The 14,628-nt window shown below is 37.8% G+C and overlaps 4 protein-coding genes across 6 annotated transcripts; all 4 read left to right on the top strand.

Moving 5' to 3' along the window:
* The first annotated feature begins 603 nt into the window (after positions 1 to 603).
* LOC112186590 (B3 domain-containing protein Os11g0197600-like) lies at positions 604 to 4,103 on the top strand. The gene is made up of 8 exons (XM_024325056.2): positions 604 to 824; positions 948 to 1,314; positions 1,402 to 1,616; positions 1,768 to 2,053; positions 2,161 to 2,294; positions 2,466 to 2,727; positions 2,819 to 3,321; positions 3,615 to 4,103. Exons 1-8 carry the CDS (start codon positions 723 to 725, stop codon positions 3,855 to 3,857), a joined length of 2,112 nt encoding a protein of 703 aa, XP_024180824.2. The 5' UTR covers positions 604 to 722; the 3' UTR covers positions 3,858 to 4,103.
* A 1,212-nt stretch (positions 4,104 to 5,315) lies between these two features.
* On the top strand, positions 5,316 to 5,981 carry LOC112183758. The gene has a single exon (XM_024322094.1). It carries the CDS (start codon positions 5,316 to 5,318, stop codon positions 5,979 to 5,981), a length of 666 nt encoding a protein of 221 aa, XP_024177862.1.
* Positions 5,529 to 10,156, top strand: LOC112191004 (B3 domain-containing transcription factor VRN1). Of its 3 annotated transcripts, none has more exons than XM_040515448.1 (6): positions 5,529 to 6,829; positions 7,981 to 8,428; positions 8,521 to 8,675; positions 8,820 to 9,084; positions 9,174 to 9,517; positions 9,644 to 10,156. In XM_040515448.1, exons 1-6 carry the CDS (start codon positions 6,713 to 6,715, stop codon positions 9,884 to 9,886), a joined length of 1,572 nt encoding a protein of 523 aa, XP_040371382.1. In that variant the 5' UTR covers positions 5,529 to 6,712; the 3' UTR covers positions 9,887 to 10,156. The 3 variants fall into 3 exon arrangements, with proteins under 3 accessions (XP_040371382.1, XP_024186299.1, XP_040371381.1); XM_024330531.2 differs by having other exon boundaries at positions 8,518 to 8,675; positions 9,183 to 9,517; XM_040515447.1 differs by having other exon boundaries at positions 8,518 to 8,675.
* Positions 10,157 to 11,361: 1,205 nt separating this feature from the next.
* LOC112189296 (B3 domain-containing transcription factor VRN1) lies at positions 11,362 to 14,482 on the top strand. Its single transcript, XM_024328601.2, has 3 exons — positions 11,362 to 11,576; positions 13,012 to 13,608; positions 13,701 to 14,482. Exons 1-3 carry the CDS (start codon positions 11,463 to 11,465, stop codon positions 13,944 to 13,946), a joined length of 957 nt encoding a protein of 318 aa, XP_024184369.1. The 5' UTR covers positions 11,362 to 11,462; the 3' UTR covers positions 13,947 to 14,482.
* The last annotated feature ends 146 nt before the right edge of the window (positions 14,483 to 14,628 follow it).

Raw genomic sequence — 14,628 nt, 5'->3', positions numbered from 1 at the left:
AATATCATTTTTGTCCTTCAGGACATTTCATTTGAAAAGGCATCAATCTAGCATCCCTGTTGCTGTTTTTTCGGTAATCTTCATTATAATCATTACTGATGGCTAATTAACCATATGCATAATGGTGTGGGACGTAAACAAGATAATATTGATAAAATTTTAGCAACCATTACAACCTTCAAGCACATCGTAGTAGGTAGTTCATTGCCAATCGACGAAATTAATCTGAAAAATTCTAACAATGTATATGAGGACTGAGGAGATTTCTAGATCGTCTGCATGCATTATCATGGCTGCATCTTCATATTGATTAACCACCAGAAGCTGCAACTTGGCTATTTTCAACAGGTAATGTAGAGGACATGCATAGGACTAGCACTAATGAGGTTGAAGAACTGAAAAACCGATTTATTTAAAGTTCCAACTCAGTAATTAATTACTACGTCCACTTGAAGCTACCTAATTTCTATGACAAGTTGACCAAGTCAAGGGGGATTCCTATTTCCAACTCAGTAATTAATTACTACGTCCACTTGAAGCGACTTAATTAATTCCTATTTAAGGACCTAGCTAACTCTTGATTCTCTAACTTTCACTGTGGGAGCTGTAACCTGAAACAAAATAGTGAAAATACCCTTTCGTTTCCACAGGGGAAGACAAAGTTGAAAACCAAATACATAGTTTAGAACTCATCTAGATCTTTAAGCTCTTGAACTTCAACCATGACTTCTCTTTGCCGGAAGAAGGATCCTCGACAAAAGTTTTCTCCTACCAATTGCAGTTTCCTTAGGTCTATGTCGGAGGACAGTCCCACTGCATACCTCGTAAGCAGCTCTCTCTCTCTCTCTCTCTCTATGATTCATTTCTAACACATGCATGTTACTGAAAGGGTTGATTTTTCATTTTGAGAGAATCTTTATGAACAAGTTTTATTTTCTGTTATGTAGAAAATTCCTAGGATTTATTTGAAGAAATGTCGGGAGAAATATGAAAAAGAGCTATCAAAGGATATACATCTTAAGCTTCCATGTGGTACAGAATGGAAAGTAGAAGTCACAGAACACAAAGGTCACTTTTGGTTCGAGAAGGGTTGGGAAGATTTTTTCAAGTTTTACTCGCTACAGTCCAACGGCTCGATAGATTTTCAATATGAAGGGAATTCCAGATTCAAAGTTAAAATCTATGATAAATCAAAAATAGAGATCGACTATCCTATCAAAAGCACTGATATGCAAGAAAATGGTGTAAATGATCATTCTCCACTGGCTAGGCCTCAACAGCCTCAAAAGAAGAAAGAAGCAACTTCAAGTGGTGGTAATTACAATATAAATTAATCAACATCAACATGCATGTGTTAACTTTGTTTGATATTGGGTTTTTCTGCCATTAATCTTTCAACAGGGGAAACGGATCTTTCTGCCAACAAAGATGAGGGAGGCAAGTCTAGTACTACTCAAAGATCCCGAAAACCAACAACCAAGGTTCCTATGAGGATGGACTCCTCGGCTACAGGTGGAGAAGTTACAGCTTTTCAGAAAGCTAATGAATTCAAGTCCAGAAACCCTTCCTGTTTCTTGGTTACCATGCACTCCTCATATATCAAAGGACATATGCTCGTAAGTTCTGTACTAATAGATCTTGTCAGTGTTAAACTATTAAGCAATTTAAAAATTGAAGTAGTTCCTACTTCCTTTTCCTTACCAGAATTGCTGTTCTCAATTTCCTAATATGTTTTATGTTTTTTCTTACTTTCCTTTTTATTCTCAGTGGCTGTCAACTGAGATCTCCAAGAATATGTTGACAAATCTTAGTAAGAATTCTGGTAATGTTAGCCTTCGTGTTTCGGAAGGGAGTACAAGGCGATATTGGGCTGTTGAAATGAAATATGATATAGAAAGAGCCAGATTCCGATTGCAGAGTGGTTGGAATAAATTTGTTCAAGGCAATAAGTTGAATGCTGGTGATGTTTGTGGTTTTATGTTGATTGACAAAATTGAACTTTTGTTTGAAGTTAATATTTTCCGCAGAACAGAAGTTGCAACCTCATCACCAGGTTAGTATCTGCTCTTTTTTGAGTTACAGTTTATATAATTAGCCGACATACATTATCTAATTGCTATGGATATGCCCTCACTTCGATCCCTTGGGATGAACCTGAAGGCATTGATGAAGATGATGTGGATGATAAAGATGACCGTGGGCTTCATGATACCAATGATGACTATGCAGCTAATGAAAACACTCACCGTTCTTTCAAAAAAGTCCTACAGAAGTCTGCTATCAATCATTGTTTGGTAAGCTTCTACAGGCAACCATATGCTAATTAATATATGTACTTATAGCTCATGTTTGTGTGAACAAGAATAAAGGAAATATGCTTTCGTTTACTGATCAGAACCTGAATTATCCTTTGTTCAAAAAAGTTAATACCATCTTTTTCATGTTTAATTTCCTTTTGTTTTCAGTGGTTGTGTTCTAGATTTTCTCAGAAACATCTCAGTAATAATCCTAGTAATGCTGAGCTGCATGTTCCCGGTAGGACGACAACTTGGCATGTTGGATTGAAATATGAGGTTGGGAGAAAAAGAGCCAAATTCCAGTCCGGTTGGACCAAGTTTGTGAGAGACAATAATTTGAAAATTGAAGATGAGTGTGTGTTTGTGTTGACTGATGAAAATACATTTTCATTTGTTGTCATAGTAGCTGCAAAATCCACCTTGCAACCAGGTAAGTTCTGTTAAATTTGGAATTGTTATTAGAGTAAAGTGGCTAGATACTGACTCCACCATCACTTCTATCTAATGTGAGGGGCGTGTAGACATTGATGATGCTAATGACAACATCAAAGATGATGAGGATAGTAAGAATGAGGTTGATGATGATACTAGTGATGAAGATTATAGTGATGATGAAGGTGATGATTATGGTGTTGACAACGCCCACAACGATGAAGAGGAAGATGAAGATGAAGATATTGAATATTCATCACCACAACAGCTTCACAAGAGAAAGAGATTAAGTTCAAGTACAAAAAGTAGCATCAAAGATGTTGGTGCTTCAACAAGTACTGGACAATTCTTAAAACAAAGACCTGGTGTTCCAAGGAATTTTCATCCAATAACAGTCACGGGAAATGATATAGCTCTTCAGAGAGCTAAGGCCTTCAAGGATGTAAAACCTCATTCTGATGTTCCAAGGAGCATGAACCCAATGATGGCCAGGGGAAAAAATAAGGCTCTTTGGAGAGCTCAGCATTTCCACTCTGTAGAACCTTATTTCGTGCACGCAATGCATCACAGGGATGTCCTTGCACCTTTTCTGGTATTTTTCCCTAGTCTTGACAACTTTTGCAGATTAATATCATGGATATCCTTCAGAGGTGTTCACTTGTTCACCAGTGATCATGAATTGTGATCATCCATTCTTGAATAAGAGTTGAAATTAAAAATCTAAATTCTTGCATTTAATGCATACTCATATTAAATCCAAAGATGGTGACGAACAAAATTCTTGGTCACTTGGTCACCAATTGAACACCACTCATATGTTGTTTTCTTTTTCTAAATCCTCTTAGGCTCTTACTGTCTTTTATGCTCTCCCTTTTCCGTTTTCAGGAGTTGCCATTTGATTTTGCCAAGAAGCATCTTGATAAGCGGCCTAGTCATGTCAAGCTACAGGGTTCAAATGGGGAACCTTGGTCTGTCAAGTTCTATTTTGCAGATGAACTAGCTGGCTTCCAAGATGGTTGGATTGAGTTTGTGCATGGCCTTAATTTGAAAGAGGATGATGTGTGTGCCTTTGAATTGATTGATGATACCAAGTTTATATTTGATGTTCATGTTTACCGCAACACATAGAAGCTGCAAATTCCACCATATTTCTTGCAGGCAAGTAATTTCAGTAGCATTGCCAGCCGCAGAATTTACAAATGTGTTGTCGATCTTATCTTTATTTTGTTTTTAAAAGAAAGCAACCCACTGCCAAGAATCTATTCAAGTTTAATCTTAAAGACCCTGCCATGAATCAATGTACGAGATCTCTTATGTTGTTTTGATCAAGATCTTGAGCTTGCTACTGCATTTAATGAAATGTCCTATAACTAATCCCATTTTCTTATCTGGTTTTTGTTAAGTTGTTGACTTGAAATTATGGCTTGTCCATTTCAGCTATGAAGCCCATCTGTTCTTATCCTAGGCATTGGAGTCTAGCTAGTACTATTTCTCTTTTGTTTGAATGAAACTTCCTGGAGCCCAAAAAAAAAAGTCCTCAGAAAGGCATGTAATGCTGGTGTCATTTATGTCCTTCTGGACAGTTCATTTGAAAATGCATCAATGTAACATCTATGTTATTGCTTTTTTCGTAATCTTCATTAAGATCATACAAAATGACACTGTATTCTAGTGACAGCTAACCATATGCATAATGCATGGTGTGGAACGTAAACAAGATAGTTCTTTTTAATAAGAGTCAAATTAGGAGGCAGTTCATTACCAATTGATGAATCAAACTGTAATTCTACCAATGTATATGAGAAGTATTCTTGTCTGCATGCATTATCATGGCGTGCGTCTACATACTGATCTACCAGAACCTGCAACTTGGCTATTTTAGGTAATGTGGAGACCATGCATGGGAGTCACACTGATGAGGCCGGTTGAAAAACAGAAAAATCGATAATTTAAAGTCGAATCTGGTTGCTCCATGAATTCCAAAATGGTGTCTCTAGCTCACTTCTCTTGAACTTGACAAGTCCATAAGCATATGAAAAGTTCACAAAGTTAAGGAGGCGAAAGGGATCGATGTTAGATTTTAATGTATTGGTTCTTATTTTAGGCAAGTACAAGATATGGAAGATTATATGGTTAGGGAGCTAGTGAGCCCTACTGTAGGCTTCTGGTTCATAATGTAACTCTTAGTTCATAAAATTTCATCAACTGAACTAAATGCAACTGAAAAATAAACAAGCATAATGATCATTGTGTGTACTTTTCCTACTTTGGCTGCTGAAATTCTTCATACACCTCTTCCCATTGACTCAACACCTGATCTCTTAATTTGGGAAACTTCTAGCTCTGGGCATTTTTCTTTTTTAGAGGATTATGAGCTTGTTCACCAGCGCCTAGCATCGGTTGATTGGGCAACAAAGATATGGCGGCATTTCATTCCTCCACGTTACTCTATGCTAGCGTGGCATCTCTTGCATAATAAGTTGCCCACTGATGATCAACTTCAACGACGTGGCTCTATGATTTTAGCTATTTGGAGGACTCAGATCACTTATTTGTCTCATGCACCTTTGCTCAACATGTTTGGCAATGGTTGGCATGTTGCTTTGGGACTCAGTGCCTTCTAATGGTTCTATTGGTGATTTTCTAAACACAATCGCATGTAAGCCTTTTTCTCCTCAACTGAAAAATCTTTGGATTGGTGGCTGTCTTTATGTATTAATGGCTATATGGAAGACACGCAATAGGCTACGCTTTGATGATAAACCTCCTTCTCTTATAAGAGTTTTCCGGTCCACTAAAGCTTGGCTTCGTTTCGCTGCTCCCCACATGCCCAGTCACTCAAGTGGTATTTTAGATAACAATTTATTGATTGGGCTGGGTATTCAACCTACCTCAAGGTCTCACACTGCTTCAAGATTGGTTCTATGGCATCCCCCAATTTCTCCATGGGTTCAACTTAATACTGATGGCTTGGCTAAGGGTAATCCTGGGCCTGCAGCTTGTGGTGGTGTGTTTAGAGATGGTACTGGTCATTACATTGGTGGTTTTTGTCATGGACTAGGTAACCAAACTGGTTTCTTTGCCGAATTAATGGGAGTTATTCTTGGGATTGACTATGCTTTTCAGTTTGGTTGGCGCTATATTTGGCTTGAGAGTGATTCTACTAGTGTTCTTGCATGCATTACCTCCTCTTCCTTCTCTCCACCATGGCCTCTTCGTATTGCATGGTTAAATTGCTTATCACGCATCTGATTGATGTCCTTTTATTGCTCTCATGTTCTTCGTGAAAGGAATATTGTTGCAGACAGAATGGTGAACTTGGGTTCGGCTTCTTCTTCGTTGGTATGGCATGAGGTTCCACCGCCTGCTCTCTCTCTTTTTCTTCGAATGGATGACTAGGGTTTTCCCTATTAGCGTGATTCCTAAAAGTTGGTGGACTCATGGTTCCATTGAAGCAAGGATTTACTGCAACACCACATGTTTATGGTTATGTTGTAACATTTTTACAGTAGCAGATGAAATTCAGTTTTTCCATCTTTTATTTTTTCTGCATTGTACTTGGGGGTACTTTTTTGTCCCATGTTTTTGTAATTTTAGCTTTTTCATTAATAAAATTTTACAATAAGGGGACGGGCGGTGGGTTTCCAGAATGTGGTATATATGCCCCTCTTCTTTAGGATTGAGGGTGGGACTTGTTTTCTACATTGTCTACCTCCGAGGAACTAATATTGCCTAATCCCTTATCGGTTTAAAAAAAAAAGGGTCAATACAGACAACGAGTTCACTGAGAGGGTGGTGGTGTGATAATTAGTACTAAGCTGGCCAGCTTTTTCTCTCCAGCTAGTCAAATCAAAACATTTACTTTGTAGTTGAGAATTGATGAGGTGAGTAACTGAGCACTTGAACAAGTGAAAAAGTAACTGGCCAGCTAGTTTCCGGTTGCCCGCATTTACTCACTAAAGCTCTGCTTCTGAACTTAGACGATGGCTTCTTCGTATCTTCGCCGGAAATGTGATGATCACCGGCCAAGATCGTCTTCCACCACTCCCCGGCGTTTTCTCACGGTTATTTCAGACGACACTTCCAGAGACAGAAAGCTCGTAAGCATCTCCTCTCTCTCTCTCTCTCTCTCTCTCTCTCTCTCTCTCTCTCTGTACTTGTTGAAGAACAAGGTTTCTTTAACAAAGAGAGAATCTTAGTCTTTATGGTTTCTTTGGATTTTAGTTTGTGTTTTGGACATGAGAAACATGCGAGGATTCTCAACAGCTTTGTTCCGTTAACTTTGACTGGTGAACATATCCCCAGCTACGAGATTTTGGTTTATTATTTGTAATTTTGTTCAAGTTTGGTTGTTTTCAAGTTATTAGGGGATTCATAATTAAGATCATCACATGTTAAATCTTGAATTTTGAATAGGATAGTTTTTTTTTTTTTTTTTTTGGGTGTTGGGGGTGTGTTTGGAGATTAGGGTGTGGTTAGCTTTAAGATGAAGACTCTAGTTGTTTGTTGCAGTTTTTTTTTTTTTTTTTGGTCTGAAGAAAAATTCATTGCAAAGGCCAGAAAGGCAAGACTTGCAGGGAAAGAAAGGAGACAAACACATAAGATGGAACCTACAACTAGAGCCTACTAACAAAACAGAAACAAACTGTAGCAAACTGATGGATAGTTAGGGAGGGCCAGGAAGACCATCACTTCTCAAAATAGACAGGAGGGAGGTTGGGGGCCTATTAGCCCAATCCTGAGAGCACAACCTCGTTTTAGCAAGCTTAGCCGCTGCATCCGCAACACGGTTAGCTTCTCTGGGGATCCAGCTCCATCTGATTCCGGTGAACGAAGGTAAGAGGTGAGCAGCTCTAGAAAGCATGGGAGAGATCTTCCAACTGTGAGGGGTGGCCTGATTCTCCAAGGCCCTAACGATCTCAAGGCAGTCACCTTCCAGAATGATATTTTTAAGCTTCAAATGGGCTGCAAACTGAAGACCTTTTACCACTGCATCCGCTTCCACTTCTATGGAAGAGTTGTGGTTCCCATGTAGACTTGCACCCGCAATAGAGAAACCTCTATGATTTCTAATGATACTCCCACCCCACTTGTATGGTTGGTTTCATCCCTGGCACCATCGACATTGATTTTCACAAATGATTACTCCCACTTTTACCACTGCACCAGTTGTTTGTTGCAGTTCATATGCTATTATTGAGATGCTTCATTTTTAGCCCACAGAAAGATCAGAATTATTTTTGGTGTGCAGGGGATTCCAAAGAGCTTTTTGGATAAATATGGAGAAGATCTATCAAATCTAGTATACTTTAAGCTCCCATGTGGTCCAGAATGGGAAATAGGACTCACAAGCTACAATAAAGAGGTTTGGTTTAGGAAAGGCTGGCCAGAGTTCTCTAAGTTTCACTCTCTTGAGAAAGGCTACTCGCTACTTTTCGGGTATGAAGGGGATTCTAGGTTTCAGGTTTCCATATTTGATGGAAGCAACAACATGGAGATTGACTATACCACAAGCATGCTCGAAAGTGAAGAAGGTGATCAAGATGATGATATATCTCTTGAGATCTCAGAGGATGTTCGACGAACTGCTCTGTCTCACAAGCAAAACAGAACAGTTTTGAGTCCTAAAGCAGAAATCAATGTCAATTTTGAGGAGCGTGTGAAGAAAGAGACACATTGGTCAAAATCAGATATGAAAAGTATGTACCATTTTCTAAGTTTAACCTGACTATGTGTTTCTTCCATTTGAATCTAGCTTGTAACTTATACATCCTGTTATAATTTTTAGCAGGGAAACATGATTTTCCAGCGAAAAGAGATGGGGGAGGCACATCAAGCACTCAAAGATGCCGAAAACAGACACCAAGAGTTTTTAGGAGAGCTAAATCTTACAAGCGTTCTTTCAAAGTTCCCATGCATAGCTCTTATATCATTCAAAAAAATTTGGTAAGTTTTCTGTGGGAACAAATTTATATATATTTCATGCGTGTGAACTAGACTTGAGCAAAGATACTTTCTCGTAAATGTATGTTCTCTCTTCGAAAATGTAGTGATTGTGTTTTTCTTCTTTAATTTCCTTTTCACTTTCAGTGGCTGCCTAAAACGTTTGTCCAGACACATCTTCTTATGCAGCCTAGTAATGCTATACTTCAAGTTTCGGGTAGAAGGAAAACTTGGCCTGTTAAATTGACATATGAAGAAACAAAAGGAAGAGCCAAATTTCAGTCTGGTTGGACTAACTTTGTGAGAGACAAGAATATAAAAGATGGAGATGTGTGTGAGTTTGTGTTGATTGACAGCAACAGACTTGTATTTGAAGTTAGGATAAATACTGCAAATCGCACCTTATCACCAGGTAACTTGTTTGTTAGCATAGGAATGTTATTTGATCAAGTGCCAAACAGACTTGGTATAAATGCCATCACTTCCATTACCATTGTCAAGGGCCTGCAGACATTGATGATGGTGATGATGAGGATGATGAAGATGAAGATGAAGATGAAGAGGATAGTGATGATGAATCAATTGAAATCTTGGATCATTTTCCACCTCATCTGAAAAGAAAGGAGAAATCTCCATTGGCATCCAAGATTCATAAGAGAATGAGACCTAGTTCCAGAACTCAAAAATTCACTGAAGGAGGACCTGAGGTTCCTAGGAAGATGCCTGGTCCTGTTATGGCAAGTTATGGAAAATACATAGCTCTTCAGAGAGCTAATGGTTTCAAATCTGCAAACCCTGATTTCAGGATTTCATTACATTCCTCGTATATCACTGGACATTATTTGGTAAGCTTTCTTTACAGAAAACCCTTCTCGACCATCACAACTTCTGCAAAAATAATATCTTTTACATTTATATTGGTCTTATAAACTTTGTTACTGTCTTTCTTGATATATCTTTTTCTTCTTCAGTATTTGCCAGCCAAGTTTGCCAATAGATATCTTGTTAAGCAGCCTAGACATGCCATCCTTCGGGTTGCAAGTAAAAGAACTTGGTCTGTCAACTTACGTTATACTGCAGCAAGAACCACATTCCAAACTGGTTGGTTTGAATTTGTGCAAGATAATGATTTGAAAGAGGGTGGTGCTTGTATTTTCATGTTGACCGACAACATCCAGGTTGTATTTGATGTTGTCTTTTTCCGAGCCACATAGAAGCTACATAGTTCACCTGGTCCCCTGCAGGTAAGTAAATCTGCTGGGGTAGTGAATATGTGCTCCATCAAGTCTGCCGTTTTTGTTCTTTTCTTTTTAGTTTCAGGGGAAACCGACCCAAGGATGAAATCAAGTTGAAAAGCATCTCTATCGTGTTTTGATTTGTCTTCCCTAAATTGATGTTCTGATCTTATTGCTCTGTAGGAGCCACTAGGAGGTCTAGTGCTGGTGTTTTGATATCCAACTTGGAACAGTTTATCTGAAAATGCATTAAGCTAGTACTAGGAAATGCCTTTACTCTTTTCAGTAAATATAAATCTTATTAATCTCAATTATGATCCTTCAGTCTCACATGATGAGTACTTTTGTCATGATAGTATTCAACTTTATATCAACCAAATTTTCTGGTGGCTGGTTTGCATTTGCTAAAGGAATTAGTGCTCTTTTGTTGGAACGTTATGTTGCATGTATGAGCTGCGTTGAGAAAAGTGACCTTGCAATGAAACTGAAAGTTTACAATCTGGATGTATATTAATTTTCTTATTTTCCATAAAACAATATAATTACATTTAGTACTATCATTATCCAAAAGCATTACAGAGGGGATTATTTTTAAATAGCCCGCTGAGATTGACATTTTGAATGAGAGAAGTACATGATTAACCTTCATGTTTACTCTGTCTCATATGTGTGTGGTATGGCAATTATAGTTACAATCCAGATGCCATAAAGCATAAAACATTGTTTTCAAAAAATGGATTTCCAATGCTCTTTTGCTTTGCATTGCAATAAAATGTTTGATATGTTATGAACGAAATGGTCGATCACATTTTACTGCCCGGTGTTGGGGTTACACGGGTTCTAAATTTGTAACAATTTTGTGCCCTTATGACTTTGATCTTCAATCTACCGTTAAATGATAACATGACATATAATCCAAACTCATTCTAGATGAAATTGAAATCTCAAACATCAGGTTTGTGCTAATGTGCTGGTGTGGTTGGACGACTCAGCAAATTACATTACATTATGGGCTTTACATTTTCTTGAGGAAACTTTATCAATATCAATATTCGGTTTTGTCACTTTGATTACACGGTTAGTGACCAAACTGGAAAGGTCAAATATAAAGAGAATACAAAATTGGTACAACTTTGAAACAGTTGCTTGCAAGTTTCAACATGTGAAACTCCATTGATTCCTAATACAAAATAATTGTGTGATGTCAAAAAAAAAAAAAAACCTAAGCTGTTTATGATTGATCGAGGGGGACGATATTCGAAATTAGGGTACCTACCAATAATGAGAAGAAAAATACTGTTAGGCCATTTAATTAGTCTACATTGAATTGATTGGACTGGACTGAAGGGGGAGCTCATAATGGGATATTTTACGTGCTTGAAAATCGGAAGCCTTGGGTTTGTGAGTTGTCCACTCTCTTCTCTCTGAGCAATCAAATCAAAGGAACAGTAAACTGGTCATCACTGGCTGAAAAGTAAAAAGAGAAAACAGCCTTCAACCCCATTTTAAAGCACAAAACTTGGACCAGAAAAGAAGGAGCTTTTGCACTACAACGATGACAATGGATCATCGCCGGGAATGTGATGGCCAGCCACCATTTTGTGCTCCAAATACAACTCCCCATTTTTTCAAGATCATTCTAAACGGCACTTCTAGAGACACCAAACTAGTAAGCAGCTCTCTCTCTCTCTCTCTCTGTTCTTGTCCTGAGCAGATTTTGAAGAACTAGGGTTCATGACAGGGACATAATCTGAATCTTTGTTTCCTATGTTTTGTTATCGTTTCTTGAACCTTACACTTTTGTAATTGTCTGTGTTTGGACTGATGAGGAAATTGTAAAGCAGATAGAAGAGTCAAACTTTTTTATGCTCAAATATCAAATGTGTCGTTCTTTAAGGCAGATTGCTGCTGCAAGTATTTTATTTTTTTGTTGGGTTTTGCTCACAAGTTGCAAGGTGATTTTTTTTCTCTTGGTTAAGCCTAGGGAAGTGTTAATGGTGATCCTCATACTTTAAATCTTAAATTCATTACTGTATTTATTTGGTTAGCTATAAGTCCATAAGATGTTCTCAAGAGTTTCTGAGTTTGATTTTGATGTCGAAATTTAGGACCCAGTACAAATAGTATGTGTGTGGAATCATAGATGTTATTTCGATTTCCATCTGCAGTAAAATCAACCCTTTCATTGACCCTTTTGAGTTTGAAATTTTAGGAGCAGTAGAAATAGTATGTGTAGAGAATCATAGATGTTACTTCGATTTCTATCGATTCCACATTCTGATTCTTCAGTCGAAGTCTTGCTTGGTAAGTTGCTGCTTTGCTGGATATTCACTAGTGTATAATTCTGGGTTGCTCTTGTTTTGCCGTTTTGGATGATTGACTATGAATGTTTGGTTTCTGTACTGATTTGAGACTTTGAGTAATTTCAAATTTCGCAATTTGCAATTGAGTATGAATATTTGCTTTCTGGGTTCGATTTCTTTTTGCCAGAAACTGTTGGATGACTTGGATCGTGGCAGCAAATAATCCAAATATTGGTATCTGTTATTCTGTTTTGAACTTGTATCTGTTTTTGACTTTTTGGGCATTTGGCATTTGGCATTTGGTATCTGTTTTTCCAATTTTGAAATTGTATCTGGTAATGATAGGAAATTAGGAATCATAGGATTGATAGCTATTGATATTGACTGATGCTCTGATGGACAACTGGACAAGTGCATTTAGTTATGAACTTTTTCTTTTCTTTTTTGAAAAGCAGTTATGAATTAATGAATTATGGTCTTTTGATAATATTTTCGAACATTATAATACTTTTTATATTTTTAGTTATATAATTATATGTTATAAAAAGAAAAATAAAATTTAAATAAAAAATAAAATAAAAAACCGCCTGGGCCCTTGGGCGCTAGTCCCCGGGCTTCCGCCCGACTAGCGCCAAGCGTTTTTTAGAACCTTGGTTTTGATGCTCCCTCTTTCGTCAAATGACAGATAATGTTAGTTTGTAAAGAATGTCATTGACATGAATTATTTCCTGCCTACAGAAACATAATGAAATGCTTACTTTAATTACGATCATGTACTTGATACAATTTTCTGATGGCCAGAGACTTCCATACAAATTTGTGAAGAAATATGGAGGAGAGCTATCACATTCAGTATGTCTTAAGGTTCGGGGTGGTTCAAAATGGGAAGTGGATGTTACGAGACGGGATTGTCAGGTTTGGTTTGAAAAGGGTTGGCCAGAGTTCTCTAATTCTTGCTCCCTTGACCACGGCCACTTTCTGGTTTTCGGATATGAAGGGAATTCTAAATTCGATGTTTGCATATTTGACAAAACTGCCACAGAAATTGACTATCCGATAACTGTTGAAGATGGTGATTCGTCTGGTGAAGTTTTGGAGGACTGTCCAAGGGGTTCAAGGAATTCAGGGGATAAATCTCCACTCCCAGGTTCTCCTCCTTGCAAGAAAAACAGAAAAAGTTCAACTGGCAAACCAGAAATCAACCCCAAGATTCAAATGGATGATGATGATGATGAAAACGAAAACGATGAAAGTGATGAGAGTAGTGAGGAGGGTGAGGATGAAGATAATCATGGTATTAAAAAGGAAACAGCTTTTCAGAGAGCTAAAGCTTATAAACCCGCAGACCCTCATTTTGTGGTTGCAATCAATCCCTCTTGTACCCGTGGAGGTTATCTGGTAAACAATCACAACTTCTGCTAAGTCCATTCTTTATAAGCCAGTGTGAAAATTAACCAAGCATACATCTTTAACATATTTTTCTTCTGCAGCATGTGCCATCTTTGTTTAGCAAGACATATCTTGTTAAGCAGCCTACTCAAATCATGCTTCAAACGGTTTCAAACGAGGAACCTTGGTATATAGATATGCATTATCACAAATCATCAGGCAGATTACGGACTGGTTGGCCTAGATTTGTGAGAAGCAATAATTTATTAGTGGGTGATGCTTGTGTCTTTGTGTTGAAAGACAACAATGAATTTCTATTTGATGTTGTATTTTACCGGGCTACATAGAGGCTGCTAGTTTCACCTTGTACCCTGCTGGTAAGTACTCTGTTAGTTTATGAATATGTGCGCCGCTCCACTTGTTCCTGTGGATCTTTCCTTTTGGCTGCCGGGAGAGGCTAACCACCATGGCATTAATTCAAGACGAAAAAGTTAAACGAGAAGCTAGATGGATTCAATGTACTGATGTGTTTATATTCTGCTTCTAATTTGTCGTCTTAATCACCTTCGAAAGACATTAATCTAGCTATGATATCCCTAATGTATTGAATTCAATGTCATCTTGAACAGTACATTTGAAAAGGCATTATCTGGGAGATCTGTGTGCTTTTTAGCCAAATTTGACAGTCTCCTTTCATTGTCAACATCATCTTTAGTTCATTGTACGTGGTAACATTCAACTAAATATCGAACTTTTTGTGTTAGTGGTATGAATTTAGAAGTCCTCTCCCTGAATGGCAATGTGCCCTTGGTACAGAGGAAGACTCAAAAGTTGTCTGGTATCCAACTTGGATCCAGTTCTTAGTTTTAGTTAATGATCTGTCATTTTGTTGTAGTAGTTGTACGAAACCTAAACCCTATATCCAAATAACTTTCTCGATATAAATCTGCACGCACCACCGTCTCACAAATTTCAAGTTTGTGAAACAAGATGGTATATGGTGGAGACGTGGAAAGATCCAACATTTGT

Source organism: Rosa chinensis, chromosome 2, assembly GCF_002994745.2.
Source record: "Rosa chinensis cultivar Old Blush chromosome 2, RchiOBHm-V2, whole genome shotgun sequence".
In the NCBI taxonomy this organism is placed as follows: Eukaryota; Viridiplantae; Streptophyta; class Magnoliopsida; order Rosales; family Rosaceae; genus Rosa; species Rosa chinensis.
Note: the sequence above shows the minus strand (reverse complement) of the source record. Positions and strands in the feature narration are given on the sequence as shown.

Excerpts from the sequence above, each read along its gene's own strand:
- LOC112186590 (XM_024325056.2), top strand. The coding sequence starts at position 723 with ATGACTTCTCTTTGCCGGAAGAAGGATCCTCGACAAAAGTTTTCTCCT. Across the intron at positions 1,315-1,401 it reads AGAAGCAACTTCAAGTGGTG|GGGAAACGGATCTTTCTGCC; the intron begins GTAATTACAATA and ends ATCTTTCAACAG. Across the intron at positions 3,322-3,614 it reads ATGTCCTTGCACCTTTTCTG|GAGTTGCCATTTGATTTTGC; the intron begins GTATTTTTCCCT and ends TTCCGTTTTCAG.
- LOC112183758 (XM_024322094.1), top strand. The coding sequence starts at position 5,316 with ATGGTTGGCATGTTGCTTTGGGACTCAGTGCCTTCTAATGGTTCTATT.
- LOC112191004 (XM_040515447.1), top strand. The coding sequence starts at position 6,713 with ATGGCTTCTTCGTATCTTCGCCGGAAATGTGATGATCACCGGCCAAGA. Across the intron at positions 8,429-8,517 it reads GTCAAAATCAGATATGAAAA|CAGGGAAACATGATTTTCCA; the intron begins GTATGTACCATT and ends TATAATTTTTAG. Across the intron at positions 9,085-9,173 it reads AAATCGCACCTTATCACCAG|GGCCTGCAGACATTGATGAT; the intron begins GTAACTTGTTTG and ends ACCATTGTCAAG.
- LOC112189296 (XM_024328601.2), top strand. The coding sequence starts at position 11,463 with ATGACAATGGATCATCGCCGGGAATGTGATGGCCAGCCACCATTTTGT. Across the intron at positions 11,577-13,011 it reads CTTCTAGAGACACCAAACTA|AGACTTCCATACAAATTTGT; the intron begins GTAAGCAGCTCT and ends TCTGATGGCCAG. Across the intron at positions 13,609-13,700 it reads GTACCCGTGGAGGTTATCTG|CATGTGCCATCTTTGTTTAG; the intron begins GTAAACAATCAC and ends TTTCTTCTGCAG.